The sequence below is a fragment of the Lepidochelys kempii genome, chromosome 1 (assembly GCF_965140285.1).
Source record: "Lepidochelys kempii isolate rLepKem1 chromosome 1, rLepKem1.hap1, whole genome shotgun sequence".
NCBI lineage: Eukaryota > Metazoa > Chordata > Testudines > Cheloniidae > Lepidochelys > Lepidochelys kempii.
This window is the reverse complement of record NC_136380.1, coordinates 101,000,994-101,014,474: the sequence shown is the minus strand read 5'-3', so window position 1 is coordinate 101,014,474 and position 13,481 is coordinate 101,000,994. Positions and strand designations below refer to the sequence as shown.

At 40.3% G+C, this 13,481-nt stretch overlaps 1 protein-coding gene across 13 annotated transcripts in view; it reads right to left on the bottom strand.

Annotated features, from left to right (window-relative positions):
- PCCA (propionyl-CoA carboxylase subunit alpha) overlaps window positions 1–13,481 on the bottom strand; it is a 420,693-nt gene that overhangs the window by 378,843 nt on the left and 28,369 nt on the right. For 12 of the 13 annotated variants that reach the window (XR_012159457.1, XM_073348756.2, XM_073348763.2 and 9 more), the window contains 3 exons: window positions 2,473–2,550; window positions 436–483; window positions 279–347 (listed from right to left, as the gene is read on the bottom strand). Coding sequence is in view for 12 of the 13 variants with exons in the window: in XM_073348715.2 (XP_073204816.1) it covers window positions 279–347; window positions 436–483; window positions 2,473–2,550 (195 nt within the window). In the remaining variant the exon portion in view is untranslated. Of the gene's footprint in view, window positions 1–278; window positions 348–435; window positions 484–2,472; window positions 2,551–10,905; window positions 10,996–13,481 lie in introns of all 13 variants that reach the window. The other variant, XM_073348820.2, reaches the window with a different exon arrangement.

Genomic DNA, 13,481 nt, shown 5'->3' with positions numbered 1-13,481 from the left:
CAACAGTCCTTGACAATATTTTTTAGGAACACCAACTTTTGCCCCATAATTTCACCCCACAAAAGACTTTTCCGTTAGCCTACCTACCTCCTAGAAACACAACTTTTGCTTCCATCATTCTTATACTGCTTCATTCTCCCTTCCCCATTTGTATAAACTGATTTTATAAACACTGTTACTAGTTACCTACTATTTCCAGTTGGTCAGAGTCAAATAAAATTAAAAAAAAAAGGGGTAGGGGGCGGGGGTAGAGAACAAAATGAATAGACAATACTTACAGCACTGGAATCAACATCGCTATGTATAGCGACAGTTTTAATGCCCATCTTCTTGCATGTTTTAATCACCTATTTATAAAGAGAGAGTTTTCAGTATTTAAATAATCTTATAGCAAAAGAGTTCAAGAATGATAAATGCTTTAAAGTTATAACTTACCCTGCATGCAATCTCTCCTCTGTTGGCAATAAGGAGTTTCTCAAATGTCTGAAGGGGGAAGATAGATATTATAAATCAACATTTTTCTTTTTAAAGACAAATATACCTAAAAAAACAAAACACACACTTCAGTAAAAAGAAAAAAAAAAAACAACCACCTATGAGGTAGGCCTTGTGTAAAAGAGAAGAAAAAACCCTTCGTTCGTACCACAGTCTAATCTTGATTATTCTGACTGAGAGGAAGACAATCAATTCAGATCAGCAGTGATCAAATTGGTCCTTCCATGTAATTTTGCCAACTCTGAACTGGAATTTGCTGATCCATCAGGCTTGAACTCTTTCGCTTTGTCCACATTTAGGAGTTTTGTCACTTTACGCTGGCATAATGAAGAGGAAGTGCCTTCCCAGTGCAGATACAGTTATACTAGAATACAGGCCTGTCGACACAGTAAAGTTACAGTACTGTAAGCCAAGGTATGAATTTAAGACATTGTAGTTATACTATTAGGTCTTCTTGTGTGGAAACACTTGTTTCAATATAGCAGTGCCTCCCCACCCTCAGTTTCTTAGACCACTTTGGGAAGTGTTTAGGCCAAATTTAAAAAAAAAAAATAAGCCAGTTATTTCAAAATAAGAGTGGTCACAGAGCGAGCTAAATCTGAGTATAGTTATGTGAAATAAGGTAAGTCAATTCTGCAATAGACACACTAACAGGAGGAGACATTGAACTCTTGTTCCTGCTTTTACAGGGGACATGTTTTACATCCAGCAAGAAACATCACACACTGCTTTTGAGCAACATGCTGTCTTTCCTGAGTAGGTCATTTCCCCTAATTAGTGGGGGATCTTGAAATTCAGTTGTTTCGGTTTTTTTAAATAATGTTCAGATAACTGAGTTTGAGCTCCATTGACACCCACTACCCCCTGCATGTACTCAGAGGACTTCCAATTAACAGTCTGAGGAAAACTAAGCACCCTGTTTCACTGTCAATACAGAGCTATCCTCATGACAGAGAGGAAATTAACCATAGTGGGAGACAGAGGAGCAGTCTTTGAGTAAGTGACAGTCGAGACTTGTAGGAAATGTTGCAACTGCAAATTCATGATCAAATTCACCAAGAATGAAGTTACTTTTAAGAAACTGTTCTACAACTCCTGTTCCCACCACCCTTCATTTTCTAATATAGCGATCAGCCCTTGTCAGTTGCTTTTATGCTGACATGTAGATCTATGGCTTGTATTCCCCAGAATAAAACACAGCTCCCATACTTTCCCCTTAATACCAGAGCACATCCAGCCACAGTATCTGCAATCATCCAAGCAGATTTACTTTAGAGGGAAGCCAAGTGAATAAACCTCCTACTAGAAAAAGTTTTGCTTGGCCTGTAGCTGCAGACCAAGATTGCTACTTCCTGAGTCAATTAATGGGCCAGACACAGGGGAAAAAAGCTGGCAACCGCCTCATACTTGAGAATTTACTCTTCTCTGCTAGCCCTATAAAGTCTCATCTTTATCACTCCCTAGCATGTAAACTGTTCGTAAACATTAGATTTGGAAGACGTTAGGTCATTTAATAAATGTCCTGCTGCTAATGCAGAGTTGCTGTCTATAGTAATTTGCAGTGTTTTGTCCAATCTAGCTTTAAAGAGTCTCAAGAAATGGGGACTTCACCTCTTCAAAAACAATGACTAAGTGTAACGTAAATAACTATTTTAAATGTGTTTTGGAATGTAAAAGAAATGTACAGTATGTCAGGGCATTGGCAAATAAATATCCTTATTCTTGGGAGTGTATTTGCCAAAGAGTGAGGTGTGTGTTTTGTTTTTTTTTTAAATCCAACATTTAAGATAAACATGAATTCAGAACCAGGATCAATAAAGTAACACACACTAGTTGATCATACTATGTTTTTTTGCTAGTGACAGGTAGTCTCACTAAAACTGCTAGTGTTACCATAAGTACTGAAGAAAAGATTGACTTCTGGCTTTCAAATATATGTTTTGGTACAGTATAGTCAAACAATTTTATAAAACTTACCTTTTCATTGGGATCATATTCAGCTGTATACAATGTATGTGAAGTTATAAGGCACCATCTTGAATGGCGTGTTGCACACTACAAAAAACACAGAGGGGATAAGGATTCAAATTACAGATGTTTGGTTAATTAAAAGAATAACTTACATAAAGTTTCTTCAAGGAACTTAATTATTTTAAGCTACAAGGAAGTACAAAAAACAACCTCCACACACACCCCCACACTTGAAACTTCTTACATTTAAATCTAAAATAATTCCAGAAGTTTCAGGAAAAAGTTATTCATTAAATACTAGATATGAAAAACTTCTCCCTATGTATTGTAGTCGATATAAAACTTACTCCACGGCCAAACAAGAGCACTGATTCTTCATGGCTTGATCAGTGATTAAAGTTAAAATTGCAAAAGTACCATAAATTATAAGCCTTGACTGTTCTTTTACTGCCACATTCTCACCCCCTCCTCTTTTTTTTTTTTCCCTTTTCTTTTTAAAAGGGTAGCTTTTCTCCCTATGATTTTAGGTTGGCGGCAGGGGTCTTGGTTTTAATTTAAAAAGGGGGGAGAAGAATTGAGTGCCTCTCACAAGAGATACATTGAGAGAGAACTTGGAAGAGTTTAGTTCTGATAGAAAAGCTTGAACACACCACACTGGTCTAGCAGTACATCTCAGACCTGAAATGCTATATCCCCTGGGATTATGTGCTTCTGAGGCAGAAACTATCAAGCAAGCAAAAAGTGATTTTATGTGGCTAAGAAACTACTAAAGGACCAGGTGAAGACTAAGGGCGTGGCTACACTTGAAACTTCAAAGCGCTGCCATGGCACAGCTTACACTGGTGCTTTACAGCACTGGAACTTGCTGCACTCAGGGGGGTGTTTTTTCACACCCCGAGCAAAAAAGTTGCAGCGCTGTGAAGTGCCAGTGTAGCCATAGCCTAAGTTTTCTTCTGGCCAAAAAGCTAATTTGAATTTAAATGTCCAGAACTAAGAAGGACAGTACATTTTCATCTACTGTCCTACTCCCTTATATATCCACCAACACATGTCCATCCTCAATGATTTTGGAATTTGTTTACAAAAGGATTGTTAGCAGTTCACAGCTTAAATATCCAAGTTTTTCCATTTCATGTAGTTTAAAACAACAAAAGCCAAATAATTAGTTTCCCTTCATCAAACAACTCTTTATAAGCACTTCTAAGTGTATTCTTTAAAGCTGGTAAAGTGGAAAGATTTGGTAGTCTATTTGACCAGTATGTCAGATTACTTGAAATGTCATTTTGAGTCTCCAGGCAGCAATTTTGTACGAGCACTGAAAGCACCCACAAGAGTGACGAACTTACAGGAGGAAGCAAAAGCTCAGAGATACTGTTTGTGCATCACTCATCTTTTCCTAGGACACAGGTATCTACTGAAACTGCCATCTTATGGAAGACGGTCTAGTGGAACAAAGATTAAAGTCTGCAAAAGCTACTACATATAATCTCTCAACAACTGTGGTGAATTAACTTGTGTGTCAACTGATGTGGCTTATAAATTTAAACTACTACTAATTCTGCTAAAAGCCGAGCTCCCACAGTGAAAAAGGCTAGGTCTACACTGCGCACCTTACAGCGGCACAGCTGTAAGGTAAGTGGTATAACCGCTCTTTGTAGCCGGGAGACAGCTCTCCTACCAACAAAATAAAAACACCCGCAATGAGAGGTGGTACCTTTGTCGGCAGAAGAGCACACCAGTGCTTTTTGTCAGTAAAACTTGTGTCGGTCAGAGGTGGGGGGGGGGGGAAACACCTCCTGACCAAAAAAAGTTTTACCAACAAAAATGTAATGTAGACATAGCCTAAAAATGCAGTGTGTCACAGTAGTAGCTGAGTTTAATAAGTTAAAATAATTATCTGGACAAAGCTGCGAATAGTTCCTGTAAGAAAATTATTTAGGCTAGACAGGAGGGGAGGAAACAGACTTCAAAAAGGGACCTGTTTAAGTTAGCTTACTCCTCAACAAATAGCAGATGAAATTCATTGTTAACAAATAAAGTCACTCACACTGGATGGAGTGATTTGAACTACTCCTATGCCTTACTGGTTTCTAAATTAAGCATATCAACTCAGGAAAGATATCTGAGCACTAATGTTGACAACTTAATTGAGACCTCTGCTGAATGTACAGCAAGACTCAAAATAGCAAAGTATTAGCATTACAATATTTACCATGTCTTATGTATCTTATAAGTCAATGGTAGCTATCAGATAGCATGATCAATGGTCTGAGCTACTGTGGCAATTCCTATGAAAATACTTTTCACAGTCTGCAATAATCCCATAGAACTCATTATCACAAGTTACGAGTGAGCCCAAGGGGTAAGCAGGATAGGACATTTATACAGAAATAACAAGAATATCTAGAGTTTTAGCAGTAAATACCAAAGAAAATGAGAGTTGATAGGGATATAAACTCTCAGACAACAATGAAGATACTGTGTGTTTACAGGAAGATACTATGTGTTTTGCTCAGCAAGTTCCTAAGACTTCCCCCACACACATACTTACTGCCAATGTCAGCCAGAGTGCATATTGTCCAAATAGTCAAGACTAAATTCTCAAAAAAAGTGTTTTGTCGATTTAGATTGTTTCCAAGTTTAATTATGAAAGCAACATTCAGATAAACAGGTGTCTGATCTCTTATAATAGGCTTCCCTTTGATAGTGTCACTTTAAAAAAATTTAAAAATAGCTGTTATCAGCAACAGGTTCAGAAACACTCAGAAAAACTGTAGATCAGTAAATGCTCTGAAGCTTTTACTCGCACATCTAAGATACCATTTTTGAAGTCTCCCCACCTAAAGATGTGGCAGCGTAAACTGCTTCAGAGCCACATAAAAATCTCAAACAACAAGGGGGTTGTCACATGAAAGTACAGCTATCCCATGGTAAATTTACTGGACAGGTCTATTTTAAGTTTATTGCAGAGTAGTTACACTTTCAGGCAACACACACTATGTCAGTTGTCACAAATACAGGTGTCCACGTAGGTGTAGGAACTAGTGGTGCCGAGGGTGCTGCTGAACCCCTTGGCTTGAAGTGGTTTCTATTATATACAGGGTTTACAGTTTGGTTAAATGGCTCCGCACCCCCACTATACAAATTGTTCCAGCGCTCCTGAGTTGTCACTATAGGGCACAGGCGAAGTATAAAGGTCAAGCTTAAGGGGACATGATAGAGCATGTGGAAGCTAGGGAGTCAGAGTAGAATCTAATTACTTTGGAGATACATATGGCCAGAGAAAGAGGGAGAAATCCTGGCTTCTCTGGCTTCAATGAAATCAGTGGAGCAGGATTTAAGCCAGAGAGAAGAGGTAGCTCTTGACCTAGAATCTGAAGTGAACCAGTACGGTGAAGAATCAGAGGCATTTCCTAAAGAATAGGGGCTGAATGGGAAAAGGGCGGCTACCCATTAGAGAGATGTGGACCCAACCAAAATAAATAAATAAATAAATAAATAAAATCTATAGTGTTTGAGAAGAGATGGGGATAGGGTGATGCAGTGGTTCTCAGGCTGTGGCCCACAAAGCTGTGCCCGGAAGTGTGCAGAGCTATTCCTGTTCCAATGGCTTAAGCTTTACTAATTGTAGCGCAGTCCAAGACTACCAAGGGGCAAAGAGTTATTTTTTATTTATTTATTTTTAAAGGCACACATGCACCACCCCCTCCCAGTCATTTCTCTAAAACCTGCATGGCTGCTTCATAACTTCTCCCACCCCACCCAGGGATTTTTTTTTCCTCCTCCAGTTGGAGCACAAGAATGATCAGGTTCAGACAACACTAAAATTAAAGTAGCAGCAAATATACACAGAAGGACAAAACCAAACTGCAAAAGTGACTGGGACAGTCTAAAGCTGTATGGAATACAGAGAAAGATTAGGACACAAAGGAAATATAGACCCCTAGACCCAGGAAGATTACACAGGATTCAAATAGAAAAGGGGGGAGGCAGGGGGAGGGTCATAAATAATTAAATAATTGCACTATCAAGTTGAGTTTTTCCAACTTCCCACCCTTATGTTGTTTGTTTCCATATAACCAAGCTCTATACGTACCACAAGGAACTGCTATCTGAAGAGGGGATGAGTGAGTGAGTGACACAGACATACTGGGCTAAAGAAAAGGAGGAAAAATGAAGCGGGGGGGGCGGGGGGAGGAGTATGTTTGGAGGCCAAACTAAGTGGGGTTGTGCAAAGAGAGGGACAGCTACATGGAAGACTGTGAAGGGTAGAAGGTAAAATTTTGTATTCTATTCTGGAAAGGACAAACCAGAGAACATGAGTAAGGATACTAAATGGGTGCAGGAGTGGGCTATATATTCCTACTTCTGCATGTGAAATAAAAAAATGGACACCACATTTTGGATGGACTGAGGGGGGGGCAGGGGAGGGAGAAGGGGACATACATATATATATATATATATATATATATATATATATATATATATATATATATATATACACACACACACACACACACACACACACACACCCACCCCCTCCTTCCATCACCACCACCACCACCTCCCAACAGAAAGACACCACCTCCTTTTCATACACTACTACAGAAGGGTAGGGAAACCCACAAGAGCTCAATCACACATTCAACAAAATCTTTGCAAGTTAATATAATTCACTGGAAAAAAAGCTTGAGGGCTCATAGTGGCTGAACCAAGTGTGTACAGCTAATTTAGAAAGAGGCTACCGAACTGTCTTCTAAAGACCGCAATACAAAGCCATTTAACTCTGAAGGCACAGGAGAAGCCAGAAGATTTTTGTGCTAAAGCAGCAAGTCAGAAGGGAAGAAATAGAAAAGTTACAGACAGTGGTAATTAAGATGGATTTAAGGCCTTGGGATTTATTAAAAACACCTTTTAACATCAGAAGAGGAAACCTGTCATGCAGTTAGAGAAACCTTATTCAACTGTTTTAAATATAAATTGACAGGAACTTCATCTTAGTTTTACGAAAATAACCTAATCCATATAAAGAAAAGGAGTACTTGTGGCACCTTAGAGACTAACCAATTTATTAGAGCATAAGCTTTCGTGAGCTACAGCTCACTTCCTCAGATGCATATCGTGGAAACTGCAGCAGGCTTTATATATACACAGAGAATATGAAACAATACCTACTCCCACCCCACTGTCCTGCTGGTAATAGCTTATCTAAAGTGATCATCAGGTGGGCCATTTCCAGCACAAATCCAGGTTTTCTCCCCTCAGGTTTTCTCCCCTCAGACAGAGACAAACACCTACAAGATCTCTGTCAAGCTTTCTTACAACTACAATACCCACCTGCAGAAGTAAAGAAACAGATTGATAGAGCCAGAAGAGTTCCCAGAAGTTACCTACTACAGGACAGGCCTAACAAAGAAAATAACAGAACACCGCTAGCCGTCACCTTCAGCCCCCAACTAAAACCCCTCCAACGCATTATTAAGGATCTACAACCTATCCTAAAGGATGACCCAACACTCTCACAAATCTTGGGAGACAGGCCAGTCCTTGCCTACAGACAGCCCCCCAACCTGAAGCAAATACTCACCAACAACCACATACCACACAACAGAACCACTAACCCAGGAACTTATCCTTGCAACAAAGCCCGTTGCCAATTGTGCCCACATATCTATTCAGGGGACATCATCACAGGGCCTAATAACATCAGCCACACTATCAGAGGCTCGTTCACCTGCACATCCACCAATGTGATATATGCCATCATGTGCCAGCAATGCCCCTCTGCCATATACATTGGTCAAACTGGACAGTCTCTACGTAAAAGAATAAATGGACACAAATCAGATGTCAAGAATTATAACATTCATAAACCAGTCGGAGAACACTTCAATCTCTCTGGTCACGCAATCACAGACATGAAGGTCGCTATCTTAAAACAAAAAAACTTCAAATCCAGACTCCAGCGAGAAACTGCTGAATTGGAATTCATTTGCAAATTGGATACTATTAATTTAGGCTTAAATAGAGACTGGGAGTGGCTAAGTCATTATGCAAGGTAGCCTGTTTCCTCTTGTTTTTTCCTACCCCCCCCCAGATGTTCTGGTTTAACTTGGATTTAAACTTGAAGAGTGGTCAGTTTGGATGAGCTATTACCAGCAGGAGAGTGAGTTTGTGTGTGTATGGGGGTGGGGGGGATGTGAGAAAACCTGGATTTGTGCAGGAAATAGCCCAACTTGATTGTCATGCACACTGTGTAAAGAGTTGTCACTTTGGATGGGCTATCACCAGCAGGAGAGTGAATTTGTGTGGTGGGGGTGGAGGGTGAGAAAACCTGGATTTGTGCTGGAAATGGCCCACCTGATGATCACTTTAGATAAGCTATTACCAGCAGGACAGTGGGGTGGGAGTAGGTATTGTTTCATATTCTCTGTGTATATATAAAGCCTGCTGCAGTTTCCATGATATGCATCTGAGGAAGTGAGCTGTAGCTCACGAAAGCTTATGCTCTAATAAATTGGTTAGTCTCTAAGGTGCCACAAGTCCTCCTTTTCTTTTTGCGAATACAGACTAACACGGCTGTTACTCTGAAACCTAATCCATATACAAAGTTTCTACATTAACTAAATCACAACAATCTTCCTCTTTTTCCTGTATTGAAAATACTTAGAGAATAAAACTCAAATTCTGTATAGTTTGCCAGACTAAGTGCCTAAGTACACAGAGTTGTAATCTAACTCAGTGTGTTGCAGTTAGTTGTGTTTTTAACAACCCACTCAAAGGTTTAAGTCAAATTTGCTTCAACTGGAAATGAAACCATGATTTTTTTTGTTTTTTTTTGTTTGTTTGTTTTTTAAAAACAAAACAAAAAAAAAAGGTAGTTGGTTGAGCCTGTATTGATAGGACCAGAGTTTGACAACTCTGTGCTATCCGAGGTATCTATAAAACAAGTTGGAAACACTTCAACAAGATGACATTTTACAATGCATTTAACAGGGCCTTGGCCCAGAGCCACAAAGATAGAGGCTTGGTCTACACTACACTACAAAGTTAGGTCTATGTGAGTCACCTTGCATCAGCCTCATTATGCCTGTGTCTACGCTCAACATTTCCGCAGGACTCCTACCATTGCTCAACGTTGTTCAGGGAGGTCGGCCTATCACGATTGACGCAATGCAAGTACAGACACCGTGACCTAGGTTGATCCTACTAGTTCTCCAGCAGCTGTCCCATAATGCTGGGCACTGGCCACAACTGCCCAGGAGTCACAGAGACCGGAGCCACACCCACCTTTTACGAAGCCCACATTTTTAAAATGCCTTTTCCTGATTCCCCAGTTTGATGAGCACACAACTGACCAATAGACCATGCTGGCTACATGTTCCAGACGTGCACATGCCTGGAGTAGACAGGAGGCACTGGATTTCTTGGGCCTGTGGGAAGAATAGTCTGTGCAAGCACAGCTACAGAGCAGTTCTGGAAATATGGACATTGACAGACAGATTGCACAGAGGATGCAGGCAAAGGGGTACAACAGGGATCAGCAGCAGTGCTGCGTGAAAGCAAAGGAACTGCAGCAGGCATACCAGAAGGCCAGTCAGGCCCAACAGTCGATCTGGTGCTGAGCCCCAGATCTGTTGCTTTTAATACAATGTGCATGGCACGCTTGGCGGAAACCCCACCAACACACTGCAGAGCACCATGGGTTCCTCTGAAGAGCCTAGGATGAAGACTCCTTCTGTGTACAGCAAGGAGAAGGAAGATGGGAGACAGGGGACATACAATCAGGGAGGTCCAGCTACACCAGGAGCCAGGATCCATTCCAGACTCCACCACAGTTTGGTCAGTTCCGGCAGCCAAGCCCAATGCAGGGGAAGAAACCGCAGGAAAAGTTTGTGAATCCATTTCTTGTTACCAGGGTGGATAAAAATCAGTTTTAAAAAAAAAAATTGGATATTTTTTATTTAAATCAGATTTTTTAATAAAATGCTTTGAGGAAAAAACCTCTCACATCGTGGAATAGTGATTATAAATTCTAATTCTATAGCATGAGACAATATATTCATGTAATGTTTAAGAAAAGTTTTGTAAATGAGTTCATGGATTAGGGACCCAATCTTACAGAGTTAAATTACAAGCATAAAAAAAAAAAAAAAACCCACAACTGGGACAAGCACTATCTCTAGCTCATTTTCTTGCAAATACTCTCAATACTTGGTACCAGGATGAAACCTTAACTGCTGAAGAAGAGGAATTGGCTATGACATGGACATCCAGCAATCATCCCTCCATAATGCCAACTATAAGAAACTTTAGAGCTAAGGGTGAACCATTCAAGAAATATGTCTGCTGCTGCTGTTTTAAAGAAAGTCACATAAGTGAACTGGTGGAAGTCACTTAAGCACTTGGATTCAGAGACTGTTGAAGTGATAATCTCACTTTTAACAGCAGTAGCTTCTTCTGCCAGTGTAGAAAGAATATTTTCTTCCTTTGGACTAATTCATTCCAAATTGAGAAATCGTTTGGGACCTGAAAAAGCAGGAAAGCTTGTTTTTCTTTTCCAGATTATGAACAAACAGGAAAATTAAGGTGAAGTCAACCGAGTTAACTGCAGAAGCCAATATTTTAAATTTATCATATTGACCTGTCTGACCTAGTTGATTTAAATTTTTTTTTAATATTTCATTTAACTATTTTAGTTAACAATTTTAACAAAAACAAATCTATTTTAAAAAACTTGAACATTTAACTGAACCCTAAAATTCATACCTTTGTTTTGTTAATGGCAACAAAATCCTCCAAATATTAATGATTAACCTGTTGAACTGGAGATAGTTCACCTCCCAATGACTTCATAAATATCTGCTTCAATTACCTTTGGTAAATGAATATAACCGATCATTCATTTTCTAATATAGCTGTAAAACTAATCTGAAAAGTTTTCAAAATAAATCACTTTAAAAATGTACAGTGTGTACCTTTTAAAAAAGGAATGTACCTCTGAGTTGTGAAGAATATGTATTAAGGTTATACCAACCAATAAGTATGCACTTTTATATAAAAATCCATGATTAAACCAAGTCTTCCTGACTAGTGATTTAAATCAAATCCACCCTGCATGTTACAGTGTTTAAGTGTACAGATGACGCCAAACCCCTACATAGCAGGGCACGAGTACTGACTTCATTAACATACTCATACTAGAACAGGTAGCAGTACAACAGAGGCAGAGTTGGTATTTGCTTTCTCACATAACATTTGCTTATGTACACAAGGACATCCCTTGAGAGATCTTGATAAAACTTTCAGAGCGCTACACTGCAATCCTCTGCCAAAGGTTTCTAGGGATGGTAACCTTATTTCTTCCTCAAAAGTAATGTGCCAGTCCACAATGACTTGGGATGCCACCTTTGAAGTAAACAAGCCAGCAGCATATAGGGCCAGGTGGCTTCAGGATGCCAGCAGCAGCTGTGTTTTCTACATCTTTGTTACCCTTAAGAGCAAGATATCAGCTAAAACCACCACCACCACCACCTGTGGAAAAAACAGTGCCAGTGCTCCAGGCCACTGCCCTACACTCATACCCCTGGGAATAAGAGCCAAAATTTTATTTTATGATTTATTATTTTAAGAGCCAAAATGTTACTGTACAGGGAGAGTTCAATCTACCAAAACCACATTCAGTGGTTATTCTGCACCTGTTGAGCTAGCAGTTGAATCTTTTCCTTGATGCTACTGAGGTGGCCAGTGTGCAGCATCATGAACCAGGGAAGCAAGGGGTAAGCCAGATCCCCCATGATCACTGTAGCACTGACAATACTGAAATGCCAAATCCGCTGGCCAGGAAAGAACATCCCTGTTTGCAGCTTTCTGAACAGTCCTGCATTCTTAAAGATGAGAGCATCATGCACCTTCCCTGACCAACCAGCACTGATCACTGGCAAAGCATCCCCAGTGATCCATCAGCACTTGCATATCCATAGAAGAGTAGCCCTTTCTGTTGATGCACTCTGTGCAAGGTAGGCTGGTGCTAAAATAGGGATGGGTGCACCTTCTATCACCCCATCTCAGTTCAGGAATCCCACTTCAGCAAATCCATCCACCATCTCCTGCACACTACCAAAACAGACACTCTTGTATAGCAGGCGCAGGAAACGATTAATAGCCCTCCCTACACACTTGCATGACAAGGGTCCCCACTGTGGATTTTCCAAATCCAAAATGATTTCCCACTGATTGATTGCAACCCTGGATTTCTAACTTCCACAGAGAGATTGCCACTCACTTCTCCACTGCCAGTGCAGCTCTCAGTCTGGTGTCCTGGAGCTGGAGGGCAGCAGCAAGCTTGGCACAGTCCCAAGCACAGGGACATGGCATTTTGTGTCTGAAAGTTCTGCAGCCAATGCTCATCATCCCAAGCCTGCTTTACAATGCAATCCCACCAGTTAATGCTTGTTTCTCAGGCTCAGAAGCAGCTCTTCTCCACCTGCAGCTGATCTACAATGCCATCAACAACCTTGAATTGGTTTTCACTGTGTCCCTCAGCAATCTATCCTCTATGAAACAAAACCTTAGCAGCAAAGGACATTACTTTCTATGGCTCTACAAATACTGGAGGATTGTCTGTCCTGTGTTTGCAATACTCATGACAACAGAGCAGAGCTGTGTGAGCTCCATAGTTCTTTTAGAGAGGACTGACAGCAAGAAATGCTGTGCAGTTTCACAGGATTTTTTTTAAAGAGGCATGAAAATTATGAAATAGATGAAGTTGCATAATAGGAACTTGACTCCTTGCTCCCAATCACTCCCACACAACTCGCTTCTGTCCCACCATGCATGCCAAAATTTCTCAAGAGACTATGTGCCAGACAATGGCAAGTTGCACACTGGAATACCTACCCATGGTGCATCAACACAGGCACTCCTGGTGAGTCTCACAGCACCAATTCAATGAACCAAGAATGCACGAGCAATATACTAACTGCAGAAGCTCTACTGCATAACTTGTATCAACC